This window comes from Chrysoperla carnea, chromosome 2 (genome assembly GCF_905475395.1).
Source record: "Chrysoperla carnea chromosome 2, inChrCarn1.1, whole genome shotgun sequence".
NCBI lineage: Eukaryota > Metazoa > Arthropoda > Insecta > Neuroptera > Chrysopidae > Chrysoperla > Chrysoperla carnea.
The window spans coordinates 32,807,161-32,828,632 of NC_058338.1; the positions used below are offsets into that span (position 1 = coordinate 32,807,161).

The following is a 21,472-nucleotide window of genomic DNA, read 5'->3' on the forward strand; positions in this document are numbered from 1 at the left end:
TATTCATGTATATGTGTGTATATAATACTCATACATTTATACTCAATTCATACATATACATGAATACATGCAAACATATAGTACAGTAGTGTGTTGTTATTTATGTTGTTTCGTTCGGATTTGGTGCTCGTGTATGTTCGTTAAAGAACGCGTTCGTTGCAAGGTCCTCAGTTAAACCGTTGCCGTTTGTATATTTGTATATCCCTGCTCCTCTTTTCTGAGAACTGATGTTTTCAGTGTTGTTAAACATATCGAGGAAAGAACATTCATAAAATTTTAGTGTTCCAAAATCTAGTAAAATATTTTTATGATAATTTTTTTTTGTTAAGTAAAATGTGTGTACATTTTTAACTATTGTGTGATAAAAATGCATAATGTTTTCAATATGTGAACAAATATAAACTACATTTTTAAATAATTTATTGAGTTTAGTGAATTAATATATTATCGAATTTTGAGAAATAATTCACAATTGAATAACAGTTTTCTTGTGAAATAAATTGATAGGTGTTACAGTAAATATTTTTATTTTTAAATAATATTTTTTCTTAGTGTGGTATTTTTAAATATTGATGGTGAAAATGTCTGTGATGCAGCAAGCAAAACGGCAGCATTGTTATTTATGTGATTTACCTCGTATGCCATGGGCGATGCTCCATGATTTTACTGAGGCAGTGTGTCGAGGTTGTGTTAATTATGAGGGTGCTGATCGGATTGAAATTGTTTTGGAAACGGCTAGACAAATGAAACGAGCGCATGGTTTTCAAGAGGCACGATCCAGTAGTAATCATACAACAACAAAATCACATCGTTCATCAAGTTCAAGTCATGATCATCAGAATGGTAGCACATCTGGGTTAGAAGTTGTAGGTATACAAACAACTGGTACTCATGTAAGCGCTCGTCAACAAGCACAACCGCCAGTAGCCACACATCATACGAGCAGTTATGCCACATTACATCATTCACGTACAGGTTTACTTGCTGAATATGCTGCTGCTGCCGTTTCACAACCTCAACCACCACCAAGGGGTAATAATGGATCAGTATCACAAATGAGTCGTAATATGCAACCACAGGACACTGAACATGAGACAATGGCGATGAGTCGTACAGCAGTACGTTTACAACCTGCTGCGCATCTGGTCGCTGCGCATCATAATATGCAACAACAATCACATCATACATCCTCAAATGGGGGTGGCGGTTCACGACCGAGTTCTTTGCCACCAAATACATCAGGTTTAAGTTTAAAACGTACTCTAGCAACAGTTGAGGAAGATGATCATCATTCTGGACATCATCATCCAAATAACGGTGTTGGAGGTGATGCACCACCAAACACAAAACGTATGATGTCTGTGGAAGAACTTGGTGGTACAACGGTGCGACCTCCGTTAACCAGGGGTGAGTCGTTGCCGGCTGTCTCTCTTGCTGCCCCATTTGCCCCCGACAGAACTTTCAAACAGGAAAAACATTCTATCAGGACGCCCTCTTTTGATGCCGCTACTTTTAAAACGAACGGTGAGATTTTTACCCATATCAAATCGACACTGATCGATGATATTTTTTGTTATTTACTAATTTTCTCATAACCAACCCTAATTACGCACTCCTGATGTATATACGTATAAATATTTCAATTTTATCCAGTTTATTGAATATAATAATGAGGTTATCCGATTCTGTTAAACGTTTTTACTCATATTTCTTCTATTATGTTACTAGTGTACGAACTAGGCCAAATATTTGATGTCATAGAAATAGGTCCAATAAATAAGTAATAAATTGTATTAAACAAATCTTATTCTAAGAAAATTAAAATATGTTAGACTCATATGAGTAAATTCCCATGTGATGGCGGTTTTGTTGCATAAACATAAGCGTTTTTAGTGAATTAAATAAATTTTGTTTAGCCATTATTCTTGGAATAATTTTGAAAAAATTTTCTAATCAGGAAATATATCTTAGGAATGCAACCTCACTTTTATAATTTTTTATTTATTTTCATATTGCTGCAGTTATTATTGTAGTTTATTATTACTACCTTAATTTAATTCGAATAGTGTATTGATTTGAAAATGTAGTTCAATTATGCAACAACTAGAGGCGTATCGCTTATCGTGTTTTTTCCACACTTAACAGATCGAGTAAAACCATTTAAAAGTTTTAATTTTAGTAAACATATAAAATTGAAATATACTTTTAATCATTCACCACACTAACTTCAATTCATTTCAACTAACAAAAGTTTATATTAATGTAATATCATCTCACAAAAATATAATGTGTATCTGTACGAAAGAAAAGGTATTTTTGAAGGCTATTAGGGATATTTTCAGTAGGAACTTCTAATAAGTTATTTTAGCATCTAGCTAGGGTAGGTCAGTATTTTAATCGTGCGTTCTATTGATATAAACAGATGGATTTTGATAGATCATTGGTGGAAAGCAAGTGCAAAGAATAAGTTTGTGTCGTCAATTGTGTAATTATAAAATTAATGAAGTAAAATCAGAGAAAAAATTAGTTTGGAATGGTTAATATAAATGATAAACTTCAAAGTTTAATTAAAGGGAATTGAAAAAAATACACTCGCACTAGGATTCAGACCCGCACCTCTTGGAAAATGTTTACGCCATTTGTATCTTAAAAAAGTCAATTATAATTGAGAGAATTCGACGGTAAATAAAAATTGTTTGCAAGAGTTTAGTAAACAAAGCATAAATAATAAACTCTAAAGTTTACCTTTCCAGGTTTATTCAAATTATTCAATTTTTTCGAATTCGTTGTGTGCGTAGTCATGGTAGGGATAATAAAATCGATGCCAGCGCTTTAAGTGAAAAATTTTGGAGATAAAGTGGGCTGTTATGACTAATTTGCAATTCTTTACATGTTAATGATATAGAAACTGTCAAATTAAAATGATTGAAAAACACTAATTAATTAAACTTAATGCATTAAAAATTGTGAAAATAAGAAATCAAATTGTACAAATATTATTTTTCAAATGTTAATTATCGTAATTATTTATTTAAATTTGTGAAACAAGAATATTAAATTTTAAATGTAAGTTTTCAATGCAATCCACACAATTATATATGCATCCATTAATTCTATAATTAAAGTAGTGTATCGTTGTCATGGAAACGAAATTCACGCTCGGAGCGAATAGAATAATTTGAAGAAGTTGCCTAATGTGTAAACTAACTACACGTATATAGAAGTAACTAAGAAAATTTGGATTGGCTAAAACAAATCATTCATTTCAGCTAAGAGCAAGAGAAACTTAATTTAATCTAATAAAATTCAGATGCTGTCGACATTTCTAAATTTTTTTCAAAACCTACTTAGGTAATAGGTCTTGGAAACAATTTAAAATGTCATGCTTCTATCATCCAAGTGTGCATATAAGAATCTCTACCCTACTGCGGTATTTAAACTAACAAACTCTAAAAAGGAAATGCAATAAAATAAAAAAAAGATTGCGGTCGTGGGACCCCCGTTAGGAACGAAGTTCCTTACGAAGGTGTACAAAAGCCAATGTAAACGTTAAATAAATACATTTCGATAATCTGCTTTAATTGATGTTCGTTTGACAGCTAACAGAATAGTAATAGATTATTTGGTTAGTGTCAAGTAACCTGCAGTTATCTCAGACGCACATAATTATACTACACGAATTTAACCATTTTTGTACTGTTTACATCCAAAACTAGTTATGCATATGTATCCAACAACAACAACAAAAAATTAGGTTAACATATAGTGGTTTCCACGGATATGGCGCACACACGCAAAGCATATTCACAATGTTACGTGACAGTCTCCGCCATTTTGCTCTCCTTGGCAAGTCGCGTTATGGAACTTCGTTCCAAAAACATTTTCTCTTATAGACGAGGAGTTAACAAAATCGTTTATGTATCGAAAGTATGACTTGTACAAAATGTGTGAAATTTGATTATTGCAAATTCAATGTACATATTCACATGAAAAACGCTCCTAACAAAATATTATCAATCGTAGTACACCATGTGAATACAAAAAGTGATTCATTATATTATTTTTTTTTTTAATTATAATAACATAATGATAATAAGAATATGTAGGTGATTTATATAATGATAATAATAGAAGTTTTATTATAATAGTAAACAGCTTGTATAAAATACAATACTCATGACTTTTATGATTTTACTTTATCAAACATATTGTACGTAGTTTTAATTAAATTGTTGCTATGCACTTTTATTGTAAATGTGTGTTCTTGACTGACTGACTATACGTATTTTATTAATTTATGCTTACAAATATACATACACGATACTTAATATTATTGCTATTAGTCATTATAATATGAAATTTTTTTTTAAATATATATAAAGGAGTTTGTTTGCCTCAAGTATTTATGATGGCCACGTATATTTAAGTTTTTTACTTATGAATTAATTTCAATTTTTTATCAAAACAACTGTTTGCTTCGCAATTACGCTTTTCGTTTACGGTATGATGCTACTCTCGTTTATTGTATTCTGTTAATGTGTTTTTTGAAATGACACTTACACTTACCCGGAACCCGGAGCCCATTGTATTTCTCTGTATTAAAAAATCGATTAACCCCTATTTGCATTTATAGCGTTTAGTAAAGCTAATAACTTTCTCTGCTTGTTTGCGTATTTTTTTCAATTTGGAAGACATTGTACTAAGATTTAAGACCGCGTGTTTTCCAGTGCTGGGCATTGACACAGCAGATGCTCTATGGTTTCGTTTTCTTTATACAATTTCCTCACATTTGAGATTTATCTCGACAGCACTGTTTCTTGTGATAACTACAGTGATTTTACAGACCAGGTTCTTTTCGATCTTGCCCATCTCTTTTTTCTTTGTTTTATAATTACTTCGATAATATTCTTCACCGAATTAAGCGATAGTTGCTGTTAGTCCAGTCTTCACAAGAACCGTTTTTGCCATAATCTTTGCCTTTGCTTTCTTAGTAAATTATAAATGATTCTTTTCTGCTTTCAACAAAAAATATTCGATATTGAATATAGGTCGTTGTTGAGTAAAGCTTTTACTCTTTAAAGGTTAGAAAACATTAATGTTTCTATTCAGGATGCTAATTAAATTAACACATTTTTTAAATAATTTTTCGGAATGTTCTATTAAGAGAATTTTTTATGTTGTGTATTTATAAACATGAGTACTTTGTTGAATGTCAAGGTTATTTTGATAATACTAAGCCATATGTAAAATACGTTTGTGTATATATGGCTTTTTTGAATTCAAAATTCTATATTGGTATCAAAAATGTGTATGGGTGGATATGGTCGCGCATTATTTTCAAAATTATTGAAAAAAAACTCACTCAATTATGTAAATTTAAATTATTTAACTTATTTTACTTCATCGAATTAACACGCAAAATATTTTCAAAGAGTCATTTTATTTACGAATTGAACTGAAGTCATTTAATGTATACTTGCTAAAAAACTGCTTAATAAGCCATAGACGTGCCATCAAATAATTTTGACTTCGTGATTATTGGAATTCACAATTAATTCTTCCTTAATGATGACCGATTTAGTGACGTCAGTGCTTTCGTCAAGACAAACACGCATAAAAAGAGCAGAGTTAATGTCAATTTTTGTTGATCCGTTACTTTTCTTGCCAGTTTAAGATTCATTGTTTTATTTTGTTTCTAAATAGAGGAATATCTATAATGCGCTGAATTATCTTATCTTTATTATCGAAATCATGCAAAAATGAGGGCGTACATGCTAACAAACTTTCCCTCTTGAAAAGGATTACTATGTCGAGCAATGACATTTGCAACGGAGTAACTTATCATGCTTGTATGACAATTTTTGCAAACATATTTAATCATAGACGTCGATTGTTTATTTCTGTATTCCATTGCACTTGCAATTTATTCCTTTTGCTCTGGTTCGCTTTTTTGTGACTAGCGGATTTGTGTTTTGTTTCAAAAAGCTAATTTCAGTCCACCATTTAACAACAATTACAAACGAGCGTGCGAATACTTCATAGTGAAGTTTGTGATCGGCGGCATGCCCAAATATTATGTCGCGTGCCATTGGTTCACCATCCCTGGGCTAGTGTATAGCGTATAAGAAAGACTAAATGTACATAGCCAAGATAGCCAAAGTTTTGGTCTTGCTTCTGCTCATCTCTCATTCCATCGAACTTTCTTCTTGACCTTAGTAAATCGATCATTTGTTTTGATTCTAAAATGATTCTTATAATCGAAATTTGAAATATTGTGTAAACCGTTCAAGTATTGATATTCTATAATTAGTCGAATGTTAATGATGTTATTTGAAAACAGAATTAATGACATTTTATTTTTTGCAAATAAACAGTTCGAGTTCCTTTATAATATAATATGACATATTTGAAACACGCCTTCATATTGGGCTAGTGGCCAACAAATAGTTAACAGTAGCAGCATAGCCACTTGATAAAATTTAAAAACATAATAAAAATATTCATAAAGCTAAAGGAATATTGCTAAAAATGTATGCATGCTTTAATATGTTTATTTCATTTATATTTACACCTACTATATTTCTGGCTACTGTATAACGAACGTCAATTTCTTGGCACAAGACAGTGAGTGTACGCGTCATGGCCCGGACAGGTGATTGAAACGTGAAATGTGTTTGGATATTCCAAAAACTATTTGGATGATTTCATTATAAAATACAGTAGTTTGTAAATCATTTGAATGACTTGTTTTAAATGAAAATTTGAGGTTTTATAATCGCAAACCACATCGATGTGTGATCTCCCAACATATATGCATATCTTAAAATATATTTTAAGTTCAAAATTTAACGTTCATTACAGAAATACAATTTTGAAAGGTAGAAAGGCTTTTCAAGTTAATGGGAATTTTTTCTTTTGTTTGTATGTACTTATTTTTTCATACCAGACCTTTTTTAAGAGGTCGAGCCCGTCTGTCCAGTCACCTGGGGCTCTTCTGTACACTACGAGAAACAAGTATGTATCAAGAAAACCAGAAGAAAAAAATCCCATTAACTTTAAAGGCAGAGAAGACAAATTTCACAGGTTTAGCTAAAGTCAAGAGACTCTAGACCTTTCTTAAAGGTCGAGTCCGTCTGTCGAATCATCTTGGTCTCTTCCGTACATATCGAGGAACAACCGGTTTATTAAAGGTCAAGAGATTCCAGACCTTTCCTGAAGTTCGAGTCCGCCTGTCCAATCACTCCGACCTCTTCTGTACACTTGGTAGAAAGAACCCTGGCTAAGAAAATTAGAAGAAAATAAATTTCGAACAACTTGGTAGGCCAAAAAGTTTATAACTTGGCACCTTCAATCAGTTGATGACATTCCAGACCTTTTTTAAAGGTCGAGTTCATCTGTCCAATCATCCAGGCCTCTTCTTTGTGTAAGAACAAAGATCATACTTTTCATTCTCCATTTACCTCTGCGGGATATTTTTGTATCGAATGTGCAGGTAATTCTAAGCTATTTTTACACCATTGTTTTCAACAAGTCTGTTTGGTAGTATACTACTCAGATTACTGTTTTAACAACAATTCTATCGCAAAAATAATCTTGAGAAATCTATATATTTTGACTCTCTCATTCCTAACATTGACCATGAATCAAATATAATGGATAATTACTTGGTACGGTACTAAAATATGTACTAATTAGTAATAATTATGATTACAAGTACTTAAAATAAAAATATATTTTGGATTATTAAAATTTAAAAAAATACCCATTCTACACTTTTAAAATAAATGAAAACAAGACTCGATTTAAAGTGAATCATCAAAATATCAATCTCCTTCCTGTTATAATATGGCGGTGAACATTGTATGTTTATTCTATTTTTAATATAAAAAAAAAAAAAAAAAAACATAAACTAAATATCATTTTATTATAAACTCACCGAACTACAACGATATGATACGATTCACTTGAATGGTCACGCAGACGTATGACGTCACGCAACGTAAATATATATGTCACGTGAGTGTATGTATGTATGTATGTTATCGTATCGTGTATTCCTAAAAAGACAAAATAATTTCATGAAAACATATTTCTGAATAAAATATAATTAAAACAAACAAAAAATTAAATGTATTTTTTAATTAATTTAGACGTTGAAAACTTCTGCTTTCGAAGGCGCATCTCGTTGTGAGTTTAAGTTTCTTGTACGATCTCTTATCAAATTTTTGCGGCCGCTTAACTTGCACTTCACACTCAAAAGGGACTCATGATTGATTAGGCAGACAAAATTCTTTTAACTGGCTAAATTTTTTAATTCAGCTATGACCACACTAAAATTGATATCTTAGAACTTTTCCATCTTCATTAATATGTCAAATATATGACCTTCCTTCTGGACAGTGGCCAACTTTTGAGTTTGGTGTTCTGTCTTATGTGTATATACAATGTAACTTCAAGGCGATACGATATGCACGATATTTTAATACCTAAGCACAATCATTTCTCTGTATGGCACTGTTATTGACACTGTTGATATGCTTTTCTCTTGTTCTATGGCAAGCTCAAATTGACCTTAAATAACCTCCAACTAGCTGCTGTAAGACAACAGAGGAAAAGTGTAAATCAAATGAAAATACAATTTTGTGCAGAAAAATATAGAAATTTGGTGGAACCGTTGAAAAACTTGGATTTCATTTTTTATATATTGTATTTGTAATGAGAGGCTCTAAAATTTTCAGAAAATTTTAGAAATTTCGTTATGTGAAAATCGAAATCGGGACAACGCACTACCTTAATAGAATGCTCTAGATGTTTTTGTTAGTTCGTGTTCATTTGATTGCAGGAAACTAAAAACATGAAAAACATTATTTAAAAATTTGTATTACACCATAAAATGTAAATTCACGCGATATCGATTTAAAAAAAACGATGACAAAGTTTTTGTAATAACAGTGATAATGATATTTATTACTGCATATGAATTTAAAATAAAAAAATTAAATTAAAATAAATGCAATTAAAGGTGGCACCATGCGGTGATGTCACTTCATAAAATAAAATCAATAATCTCTTATCACCATTGTGTTGACCTTAATATTATAAGTATACAATATTTTATCATGATTGATAAAACTTTATTTTAGAAAAAGGTTCACAACTTATCTCGTTTGTTAATTTATAATTCATTTCTACATGAATTTTTGTTTTAATTAGGAGATTTGCATTCAAATGCTTTTCGGGAAAAATGATCCGTTAAGAATTCCACATATTTTTTCAATTTAAGTATTTCAAGAGACAAAAATAAAAAACGTTCAAGCCCGACCAAGTTAACCCTGATCATGTAAGCCAGATTAACTAGGATTGTTTCTAAAGAATATTATTTCTAGGATCTTTTTTTTCGTGGATATTTTTTCAAGGTTCTTTAAATTTCTACACCATAATTTCAATTGAGGTAGTTATTATTTAAGGAAATATTTCATTATAGCTTAAACATTGCATTGATTATTTGAAGAAAGGATTTTTAAAACTACTAATTAGTAAAGTTTTGATCTTAGTTTCGACGTACCTTAGCAAATCACCACAATTTATTATTCTTACAAAAGTTTTTCTAATTGTTAAATGTAAGATTTTAAAAAATATTTGAGAGTTCCTAGTCATGCTTACTGTTTTTTTATATAGGTAGGAATTTGCAGTAAATGTGTAATACATAATAAGCAGTAAAGTCAAAATTCACTACTCGTCATCTTTTGGGAAGCGACAACTTTCTGGGATCACAGCCCACAAAAAATTATTTGAGCTTCTTCTGTGACTCCATCTTTCAAATGTGTAATAAACGATACACAAATTAAGCTTGAAACCATTAGAGGTAATTATATCTTAAAGTTTGCAAAAAAGTCTGCAAACTTTTGTTTCAAAGATCGTAAAATCTATAATTTTTAAAACAAGATCATAACGTTTTTGCACTAGTCTATAAAAAAATTGTAAGTTACAAAAGGAGCTAAAGTCTAGATTTATTTTATTTGTTTGTACAGTAGAATCTCGATAAGTTAAAGTCCAAGGGAAACACAAAATATTTTAAGTTATAGAGGTTTTAAGTTATCAAGTGTCTATGTTAAGTAAAGGTTAATATAGAGGTATGTACATGTTTCTATGTACCCTAGTTAATATAGAGGTATGTACATGTTTCTATGTAGTTACTGAGGGCCTATACAGAGATTATTTATTTAAGTTATAGAGGTTGCGTCTTTTAAGTTATAGAGGTTTTGGGCTCTGATGGGAAGGGAACATAGTATTTTTTTAAGTAACAGAGGTTTTTATGTTACCGAGGTTTAAGTTATCGAGATTCTACTGTATTTAATAAACCATTTTTTGGCACATAACTGTGGGTAGATTGTAGGAAATCAACGATTTTGGGTCAGTAAGAATAATAATACAATATGAATGATACGCATATACCTTGTTTTATGTTCCACGTAATCAAGTTACAATTATTAAATTTTTTCTGCCATACACGTTGTAATATAAAACTTCAATCTAAAACAGATGCATATTATATTTTTTATGTTTGAGATACATTTTGCTAAATATTGAACTTTTCTCACTAACCATATGTATTTTCGCTTACTAAATCAATTATTTTAGATAAGTTTTAGTTTTTATTGTAAACAATTTATTTTGGTTTTGTTTGTTTTTGTATTATAAATTTTATATAATTCAAGTAGTGAAGGAACATGACTGAAATTCTGGCATTTATATTATTGGATGTCTTCCTGGAATTCCTGTTTACTGTTTACATAATGGGAAAGCAAACAAACCAATACTGAAATTTGTGAAAAATTAATAGAAACAGTTTATTATTGAACCCAGGCCTAACTTTGCCAATTCAAACTATTTTGTTTTGGTAAACCATTATTATTTTTTAATATGAAAGCACTTTTTTGTCCGTTGCTAATTCTAATGTTTAAAAAACAAATAGTAAAAGTAGTATATATTGTGAATTGATGAGACATAATTGATTATCACATCCAAATTATACTGTCGCTTTATTCAAGCTTTATTATGTGAGCTGCGGGAGTTCCTTTTGGATGATTTAGATTTGCAATCACATTTTCATCAACATTAATTATTCACAAACAATAATAAATGTATTTACTCTTGAGCTTAATAAAAAAAATTGTACAAAAACTTATAATCTTATAATTTTATTTTAGGCTATTCCGTACCTGTCTCCGTAGCTAATGGAAATGCTGCAAATGCCAGTTCACCTTTAGGCCCACGCACAGTATCCCCACCAGAACCAACAACTGGTACTGGACCCCAACAGCAGCATGTTGGTGCAAATGGATCCGGACAATCACCAATGGCAGCACTAATGTCTGTTGCTGATAATTTGCCACCAGGTAGTCCCAGATCTACTGGTGGAACACCACCTGGTAATTCAGCACCACGATCAGCATCTAGAGGATCTCAACACTCACCAAACAGTTCAGGTAAAAAGCAGTTTTGTAGTATGAATTTTCATTTGATATAATTTAGATTTTAATAAGTGTATTTGATTTTTTAGGATCTACCAGTGGTAGACGTTCATCTGGATCACGACACGTGTCATCAACAACAGTTACATCTAGTGAGGCTACCGCTAGCAACTCTAATTTAACTGGTCCCAATGGTGAAGTATTATCAACACCAAACACCGAAAGTAATCAAAACGCTGCACCACCAGCAGCTACGCTTAAATGTACATTATGTCAAGAACGTTTAGAAGATACACACTTTGTGCAATGCCCGTCCGTACCACATCATAAATTCTGTTTCCCATGCAGTCGCGATAGTATAAAACGACAAGGTGCTGGCGCTGAAGTTTATTGTCCCAGTGGTGAAAAATGTCCACTTGCCAATTCAAATGTACCCTGGGCATTTATGCAAGGTGAAATACAAACAATTCTTGGCGAAGAATTGAAAGTGAAAAAAGAACGAGAAACTTAAGGGAAAAGAAATTGAATATGGAGCGTTGAAATAACGCTTTTTTGGATTAAATAAAAATATTGAAATGAGAGCTGGTCTCGGCCGGTCTTATTATATTCGACAATGAATTTATTGTCTCGAGCTATAAAATATGGCTGCATGTAGAAAAGTGGCTAAAAAACATAAATTCCATTGAAAATGTTGGTTGTTGTCTTGCCATTCTCTCATATTGGCAAAAATATATAGACTTAAAATACCAACATATGGAAATTTGGATAATCATCTTATCCACAATTCAAAAAAAATATATTTTTCGTCTAGATAAAATCGAATCGATATATTTTATTCAACGATATATCTTTATTTATTTTTTCGTTTTTGTACTTTGTTGTTTGTAAATGGAGAACTGACCATTTTATAAGTTCTGAAAAAAAGTGAAATATTTTTTGCTATTTTTCAAATTAGCTGGTTGTAAATTCAGCTTATTAGATTTAGTTTTTATTTTTTTAAATGTAAATATTGTAAATATTTATATTTTTCGTACTGTGTATGACGATTATTGGCAATCTAAATATTTAAAAATATATAAGTAATATATTTCATTTTTTTCGAAATATAATTGGATATATAAATTAGAGCAAAAAGAAAACAGTAGGAAATATCAAATTTTATCCCAGAGATAATCAAAATACGAAGAATTTGTACAAAAAAATTATTATTATTATTATTAATTATTCTATATCTGTGCTATTCATTATTATTAATTATTTATATTATATATTATTTTTAGGACTATAAAAGAAGATACAAAATTTTTTGTTATATTTTTTTTTGGGCCCTAGTCATACACACACATACACACACATACTAAACTATTACTATTTACTATAAACTACCAACTTACTATTACTACCCACTAATATGGAGGCAATGATTTATAAATAAGGTTCAATGTGCTCCATACATAGGAACTCCAAAACTCGCTGGTAAATTGTAAAAAAAATGTTGAATGAAAAATAAGTAATAGCGTATTCTAAAAAAATGCTCTTATTGTATAAAAAAATACCAACAGTGAGTTTTTGTATTTTTAATTTGTGTAATTCAGATTTTAAAGAAAAATCTATTTCGTAATACATTTATTTGCAAAATATTTTTGAATATTAAGATTATATTAGTATTGATGTTACATTTTATTTATTTATTTCTATAAATTTTATATATTTTTTAATAGTTATCTTTCATTTCAATAATAAAATACTAGTCTGTTGTGCTCCGAATACACGAAGCTAGTTTGTTTTTAAGCCAGTAAGCTAATAAAGAAGACAATAATTCAGCGTCTCAAGTCATTCAGGGATAATAAGATATGATTATATATATTAATAAAATACTGGTATGTCTCACTTTCAAAGTTTTGATGTTGATTGTTTACTGGCTTAAATTTTCTATCCCAGCCAGAAAAATAAACCAAGATAATATCGTGGAGAACTAGCTTAAAATCCTGGCTAAAAAAACTGAGATCGTATGTTCCGGGAAATATATAATATGAGTCTGTTTTGTGATTGATAAATTTTATTAATTACAGTTTTGAAGAAAAACATTCGTTTTCTTAAAAAATTTAGAATTGCATACGCACAATCTATTAAATCTCGAGAAATGTTTTCAAAGTAATATTTTTCATGATTAACGATTTAAAACTTAAATTATTTCAATTTGATTTAATCCTAAACATTCCGGAAATTATTATTTAATATTCCGAATCACGGCAAACATGAGCAAGCAAATTCTAAAGATAAAGAAAATTGTAAACACGAAAAAGGTTTTAAGTAATTACTTTGATTTGTAATCGACTTCGATTTACCAAACAGTAATTTTCTATTCTTTGCAAGTATTTCTGATTAAAATCGTATTTTTTGAGAAAAAATGGTGAGTAAAAGGAAACGGAAAAAGATCGTAATACTTAATCGTTTACTGCACTCTTATTTGAACACTGTAGCTTGATGAATCGAATGTGTGCTACTAAAAACTTTTTTTAAAACTTGTGCATTTTTTATATTTGTATAAAATTTTTGTTGTAATCGCATTCTTTTGCATGTTAATTGACAACCATTTAATTTTGAGAATATCTTTTTTTTGAATTCTGAATATTTTGCAAATAAATGAATTTTATCATGTTATTAAAATACAAGATTTATGGAAAAAAAAAAGTAAAAAATAAATGTGTTATTTGTGAATTTATTAAAAAAAAATAAATTAAAATTATAAATTGTAATATGTTTAAAAAATATATATGAATGTGATTTTGTTAGTAAGACGCCGTAACATGTGATTGTATTATATATTTTGTAAATACGAATTATGTATTAATAAAAGGACTAGAAAATAAATGTTTTTATTTGACTTTTCTTCCTTAAATTATACCATGAATTCAATTTATAGGACGTGCCCAATAATGGTTTTTGATTAAACTATTAAATGAAGTTGGAAGAATTATTTTGAAAATCCTTTGGTGAAAATAACACATTGGACATTAAAATTACCCTTTTTTTTTACAACTGTAGAAAATTCGCCATTCGCTTAGAAGAAATGGTAGTGATGAATTTCTACCCAATCAGATTACATTACATGTTGATGTTTTAATGAGACATTTGAAGCACAAAGAGTAAACTTTAATGAACTTAGTAGTAGAAAATGAATATTTTAAACTTCCACTTTTATATATTACCACCAAATTCCTATTTCGTACTCAAAGTCTATCGTGTTGCCAGATAGTAATTATCAGAGCTGTAAATCTATAGGCCTTTTCACACATACAAAATATTTTTTAATCGTAACGATTTTTTCCGCCGTCAGCGTTCCGATATTTAAATTAAATATTGGAGAGTAAAAAAGCAATAATTTATCGTCAGTGATGATAACACAATATAAAAACTTGATTCGAGGTGCTTTATAAGAAGAACACATCCAACAAATTGGACAGTATTTTTGATGATAGTGCCTTGCAGCCTAGTTTTATATCGACGTTTATTTATTCAGCTTTTCTATCAAAAGTAATGTTTTCAGACAAAAATATTTTGTGTTCTGTATCCAAGCTCTCTAGTTTCCTCTGAGTCTTACAAGTAAATAAACACAAAATGGAGTTTAATAAAGAACTTAACTCTAACTAAATGATTTTTGTTTTCAGATTGCAACAAAAAGTTAATGCACCTGATGAAACAAAAATTGCAATCCAATCGGAACATGCCAAAATCCATGAAAAACCAAGAGAAACAATGAAAAACAAAGAACACCAGTATCCATTGGATAAGTATATAGTAATGTCTTTTTACTTTATATTAGCATCTAATATAATCTCATTAAATCTTAAAATTGGACATTCTTTGCAAAAAATCTTAATTTTGTGCAAAATATGTTATTCTTTCATGAAAATTAAAAATTAAAAACGCGTTTTGAATAAAAATAAATAGCAGAAAAATTGTTTAATAATTGTAACTTGTTTAGCTTTATCATTAATGAATTGCGTTAAAACTTTTTGAAATGCAATTCTTTGAGTCAAAATTTCGAAACAACTTTTTTCTCTACTCCATGGTTAACTGTTAGCCCTTAACTTTTTCAGTCCATGAAAAATTAATTTATATTGTATATTTTTTAGAATTTCACAAGTAAAAACGTTTGTAATGAACTCGAACTACCTCCAACCTGTTCCGAATTAACTCAAACTGAAATCGATACAGAGAATATGTTAATAACAGTGGACGAAACATTAGAATCATTACAGCTCGATATAGAGACCTTTATTAATAGAACAGTAGCGAAATTTTCTAATTTATCAACAACAAAATATTCAGATGATGAAAAACTTCATGTTAATCGATTGATTAACAAATGGATGACAGAAAATGGAATGAATCGCGAAAATAATCGTTTGGATAAAACATTTCTTAAATCTGCAGTTACATCCGTTAGCGATGTTCCTAATTCACATAAACATTATAATTCTCTAAATACTGTAACTGATATTGTAGTTAATGCAAAGAGCCAAGGTATCAAAAATATGCACACTTGTGATAAAATTCCTACTCAAAAATTAATTAAAGAATCTAAAAAATCAAAACAAATTAATCAACAACAAACCCATCATCATCACCATCACCATCATCAGCGTAGAGAAGAGCTCAATGATAGATCAAAATTATCACAGACATCAGAGATGGCACAGGAAAATTTAAGCAAAGAACCATTAAAACCAACCAATAATTTAAAACGCTTAATTAAACAAGATATGCCACCAATAAACATTCGAAATGCATTAAAAATTCAACATACGGGAAGTATAAATTTATCACCAAATGAAATTCAACGAGATCAAAAATCCACGAATATTGGTGTATTTAATATAGCGCATATTGATTCAACCTCAGCTATTCCTAAAGAGGTGCCTGTGGTAAATAATTGTCTACACAATTCTGAGGTTGAAGAAAGAACTGCTACCGATGCAATCTCTTCAATTACTTCTGATACAGAGCTTCAAGGCGTCATTCAAACAACTTTTATTATTCCTGACACAGCAATAAATTATTTTGGAGAAAATCAAGACAATAATATTGGAACACAATTAAGTTCTACTTTAAAACCTGGCGATGTAACTGTAGAGAATTCTAAAGATTCTCACAAGACCACGGAAGAGTTTCAACAAATATCAGAAGCAAACTCAGCTACAAATAATGGAAGCAAAAACAATTTAAATGAAAAAACAAATGTTATAAGTATGATACAAACTGATAATACAAATGAAGTAAAATCAGCACTAAATAATAGAACTGTCACGAATTATCGTTTAAATGAGAAATCTCATACGAGTACGATTCTGTCTTGTAATACAGCAGAGGAAACTCAACAAACAAATGAAGCAAAATCACCGGAAAATGATGGAACCATAAAAAATAAGAATATTCTTGGAGTATTTGAAACCAATACCAAAGTTCTGACAGAAATTGTTGATCTACTAAATAACATTAAGCAACAGAAATGTTGTTGTTTAACTAATCATAACCATGAGACAAATCGAGGTGTTGATCAACATTCTAAAAACGGTCATCAATTGATCACCAAATCAATAAAAATGAATCAATGTAAAAATAGTGATGCTTCATTAAAGGGAAGTTCTACAAATAATTCAGAATTTCATGGTATTGAACAAGTAACAAATATTAATAAAGATTCAGATGATTCTGAACCAACAAACGAAAATGTAAATTCATTACTTCAATCATCAAATTCAGATACTTCATCTACCACTGTGTTTAATAAAGCTAATTTGGATTCTCAATCAAAATATTTGAGGAAATCCCCTGCTTTACCACCGTTAAGAAAAGTTTCTTTTACTAAAACGAAAAAAAAGAAATCGCATATCGAATCTATTCAATCACCAAAATCAATTACACAATTTGTACAAACTGATAATCCAATTACATTAACATCAGATAAAATTGATGATAATAGCAGTCAAAAAGTAATCGATAAGTTGATAAAAGACGTTAAACAAAATGTTGATAAAGAAACTAATACTGGAATGCCATATAATGTAGCAGGTTGTTCAAATATGTCTCAAACAACATTAAACTCAATCGATCAGGGCAAAAATATTGTTATAAACATAAATCCTTCGTCATGTTCAAATAATGATTTAGTAAGACGAACTTTTACAGAAAATATAGCTAAATTTAAGGAATTTGGAGTTCAAACTGACATAACTTCTAACAAAAATGATAACCAATTATGTTCAATCCTGCCTCGAAAGCAACCAGAAATAGATATTATACTTGATCAAATTGATAATAAACAATCAAAGTCATTTGAAATTGAAAATGTTGTAAGAACTTCTCCAGTAGCAAGTTATCAGAAATCATTAGAACAACAAGCATTGAAAAATATGTCGAAAGTTGATGAAATCTGTCAAGATATGAACGCATCCATTCAAACTTTACTTGCTGAAACATCTTTAAAACCTAGCCCATTTAAAAATATTTCTATTGAATATCAGGATTTTGCAAATCAATTTATTTTAGACACGGTGAATTCTGTCCGTATTCCAACAGCAGCTAATAATCCGACTATTAATACCATTATAGATCAAAATAGCGGTGTGGCCAATAAAAAACAAGCGTTCAAAAATAATGCTAAAAGTTATCGAAACAAAAAAGTAGATAATAGTAATTCTTCAAGTTTATACACAACTACTTCGTTGTCAGAAGGTGAAATTATACAGCCATGTAATTGTAATTGTAGTTTAGGAGAAATTCATAAATGTACAATAGCAAATCCTCTGCCAAGCCAAAAATCAATCAAGAAATCAAAAAAATCGATATTATCTCTGGAAGTAGGAGAGTTTCAAAAAGATAATCCACATTTAAGAATTCAAAAAACCAGACAACATTATAAAAATTGGCAGTCAATTTACACAACCTCACAGAGTTCTAGTTCCGTTGATGAATCCTCTTATTATAGCAAATGAAACCTTTGCTAATCAATGCCTAGAAAAAGTCACATTAAAATAGATACAATATTTTTCTAATGTATCATTATGAAGAAAATAATTCGACGCAGCAGATGAGACTGGCGAAATAATAATGAAAGCAAAACTTACAAACTCTAATTTATTATAATTTATACAAATTAATTCAGAATGATTATATGGTGGCGTAGCTTGGTGTAATCTTGGTGTTTTTGTACGAAAAACACCCAGCACTAGAAATTTTTTAAGAGTAGGAATAGGCTTGTCAAATTTCACTAATAATTAAGGAAAAAGGAATTCTATTTAATACAATAACAGCACAAATAATCGAATTTTTGAGAAATTTCATTGAGAAACCAATCCGTGTGCAAATAGCCAAGATGGCTTACGATATATTTCAATATACAATATAATTAAAGCTTTATTTTGAGATAATACATTTTTATCAGAAATATATTTTGGTTATATCCCATCTATTCAGAAAATTATCTACGATTATCAAATTTGAATATTGATTTTTAGAATGAGTTGGTTTTTGCACAAGATTGCTTTTTTATCAATCGCAATAGTGCCCGCGCTTGATTTAGTGATGTTTTAGTAAAGAAAATCGCGTAAGTAACGATCACCATTCTAATTGAAACCTTAGTTGCAGTAATTAACTACACTACAAATAGACCCGCAGCTCCGAGATCTTGTAATGAAGGGCACACCAGGTTTTTCCGGACGCCGCTAATTTAATTGTTTTAGTTTGTTTTTATGAACAAGCATAATCCTTCAGTAATTCTTTACTTATTAATTAGATGTCTTTTATGTTTTGCAAACTGCTTATAAATAAAAAAATTATTTCAAGTAAGATTTAAGTTTATTTAAAAAAAAAAATTCTTTTCAGATTGTATTTTGTACAGTATTTAGTATAGCCCGAATGCACTGTGGAAGTTGACTTAACTCTATATCGATAAATTATGTTTAAAACTAGCATATTTACTGGCTCACTATTTCTTGAAGGAAACAATCTGACAAACTAACTACATAAGAAAATGTTAAGGAGTATTGATAAATGGTAGGTAAGTAATCAGGTGGTCTAAATTGAAACCACTGAAAAAGCGGTCCACTTCCTGTTTAATAGTATAAATTTTTATTGCCAGTTGGCGGGATTTATCTGATTTGAATTTGAATATTTTTATTGGTATTAAAAAATGGGAAGAACAAGTATTGCCATCTGATAATCAAAATTGTAACAACTGAATTCGGGTCTTATTCTGATTTTAATTAGTACGAATTATTATCACTAGTTGGCGAGTTGCAAGTCCCAGTTATCAATAGACACAAGCCAATTTTTCTATAACATAAACTAGCCATATAAAAACATTCCCTCCTACTACGAGAAAAAGCATTCCCATTTCTATTAGATTGAATGTCACTTACTTCGCTAAAAACGTACGCATCCAATGTTAAGTGTGGATAAGCATATTTTTATAACGCTGTAATTAAAATGTGATTTTGTATATTATACGGTAAGTATAATCATTTTCTTGTCATTAAGTTAGCCCGCCATACTATTGATTTCCACTTTTTGCTCCCTTAATCAATGTATTTTAAGGAATTATTGATTGATCGTGTATTATTAGCAATTGTTTTATGAAAATATACAACACGACTTTTCATGAAAATTTAAAACATTTTTGTTTGTATGTTGTAAATAAATAAAAATCGTTATATATTTTAAATTTTGTTTTATTTTTTAAATTTTCTATCCTATTTTTCTTTCAGACCAAAATTATCAATTAATTAATTATTAAAGATAAGCATTAAGATAATTATATTTATATACATACGCAAGGTAGCTGTGTGGATACAGCACTTGCCTATGAAAACAAGGTACGATGGTTCGTATCCTGGTGTGGATAATATTTTTACTTTTAAATAAATGAATTTTTCCTGTTGTTTAAATTTTTCACTCTTTTTTATAGTTAAAATTATCTATATAACCCGCCCTCTTGCCATAAATAATGTTAATTATACATATTTCATAAATCACTATTCTGTCAGGGGGTGGGAACTTAAATAATCATAAATATAGTTCACTCTTTAAAATCATTTTTTCGAATAAACTTACCCATACCCATAAATGAATAATTTAGTAGTATTATTTTGTTAAAAACGTAGGTTCTGTTTGATATTCCTGAAATCGATGTAAAGGATAAAGGTAGGTATAATATTGAATATTAATAATTAAACCAGAAAAATTGATAAAAAGGATATTTTATTAAATATATATTTTATACAGTATAAAATCAATTTTCCGGATAAAGTTTTCATTTTTTTTTAATAATTAATAATAATTAATATAAATAAATAAAAATTGTTATTTACTTTAAATTTTGTTTTATTTTTTTCTATCCCATTTTTTTTTCAGAACAAAATTATTAACTTATTAATTACATATTTAGTAAAGGTAAGTATTAATATAATTATGTATTTAAACATAAGCATTTAGCTGTGTGGATATAGACTTGCCTATGAAACCAAGATACGCTGGTTCGTATTCTGGTGTGGATAATATTTTTACTTTTAAATAAATGAATTTTTCCTGAGAATAAAAATTTTCCACTCTTTTTATAGCTTAAATTATCTATATAACCCGCCTTTTTGTTATTAATAACGTCAGTTACTCATATATCATAAATCACTCTTCTGTTAGGAGGTGGGACTTTAAACTATCAAAAATATATGTTTCTCTTTAAAATCATATTCTTCTTTTACAAAATATCAAAATTCTAGTTCTAAAATTAAAAAAATTGCTCGTTAGCTCCGCGATCTAAGCACCTCATGTGCGGAATTTCGATTGATCAATTATACCATCTGAAAGGTCAGAAATTGGTCATAAAAGGTCAGTTGGTCTCATTAATTGGTCAGCATCAGAAAATTTTTTATTAAAGATTGAAAAAACTCCACCTATGCGCGATCGGGAAGCATTCGCTGATAATTGGTCAGCTA

The 21,472-nt window shown here is 29.5% G+C and overlaps 2 protein-coding genes across 3 annotated transcripts in view; both read left to right on the forward strand.

Annotated features, from left to right (window-relative positions):
- LOC123292634 overlaps positions 1 to 18,475 on the forward strand; it is a 131,489-nt gene extending 113,014 nt beyond the window's left edge. Inside the window, exons 3-4 of the mRNA XM_044873348.1 lie at positions 15,146 to 15,275; positions 15,614 to 18,475. Of these exons, the coding sequence (XP_044729283.1) occupies positions 15,146 to 15,275; positions 15,614 to 18,475 (2,992 nt within the window). The remainder of the gene's footprint in view (positions 1 to 15,145; positions 15,276 to 15,613) is intronic.
- On the forward strand, positions 332 to 12,689 carry LOC123293416 (interferon regulatory factor 2-binding protein-like A). Of its 2 annotated transcripts, none has more exons than XM_044874234.1 (3): positions 332 to 1,407; positions 11,211 to 11,489; positions 11,564 to 12,689. In XM_044874234.1, exons 1-3 carry the CDS (start codon positions 573 to 575, stop codon positions 11,983 to 11,985), a joined length of 1,536 nt encoding a protein of 511 aa, XP_044730169.1. In that variant the 5' UTR covers positions 332 to 572; the 3' UTR covers positions 11,986 to 12,689. The 2 variants fall into 2 exon arrangements, with proteins under 2 accessions (XP_044730169.1, XP_044730168.1); XM_044874233.1 differs by having other exon boundaries at positions 335 to 1,524; positions 11,564 to 12,312.
- Positions 18,476 to 21,472: the final 2,997 nt, after the last annotated feature.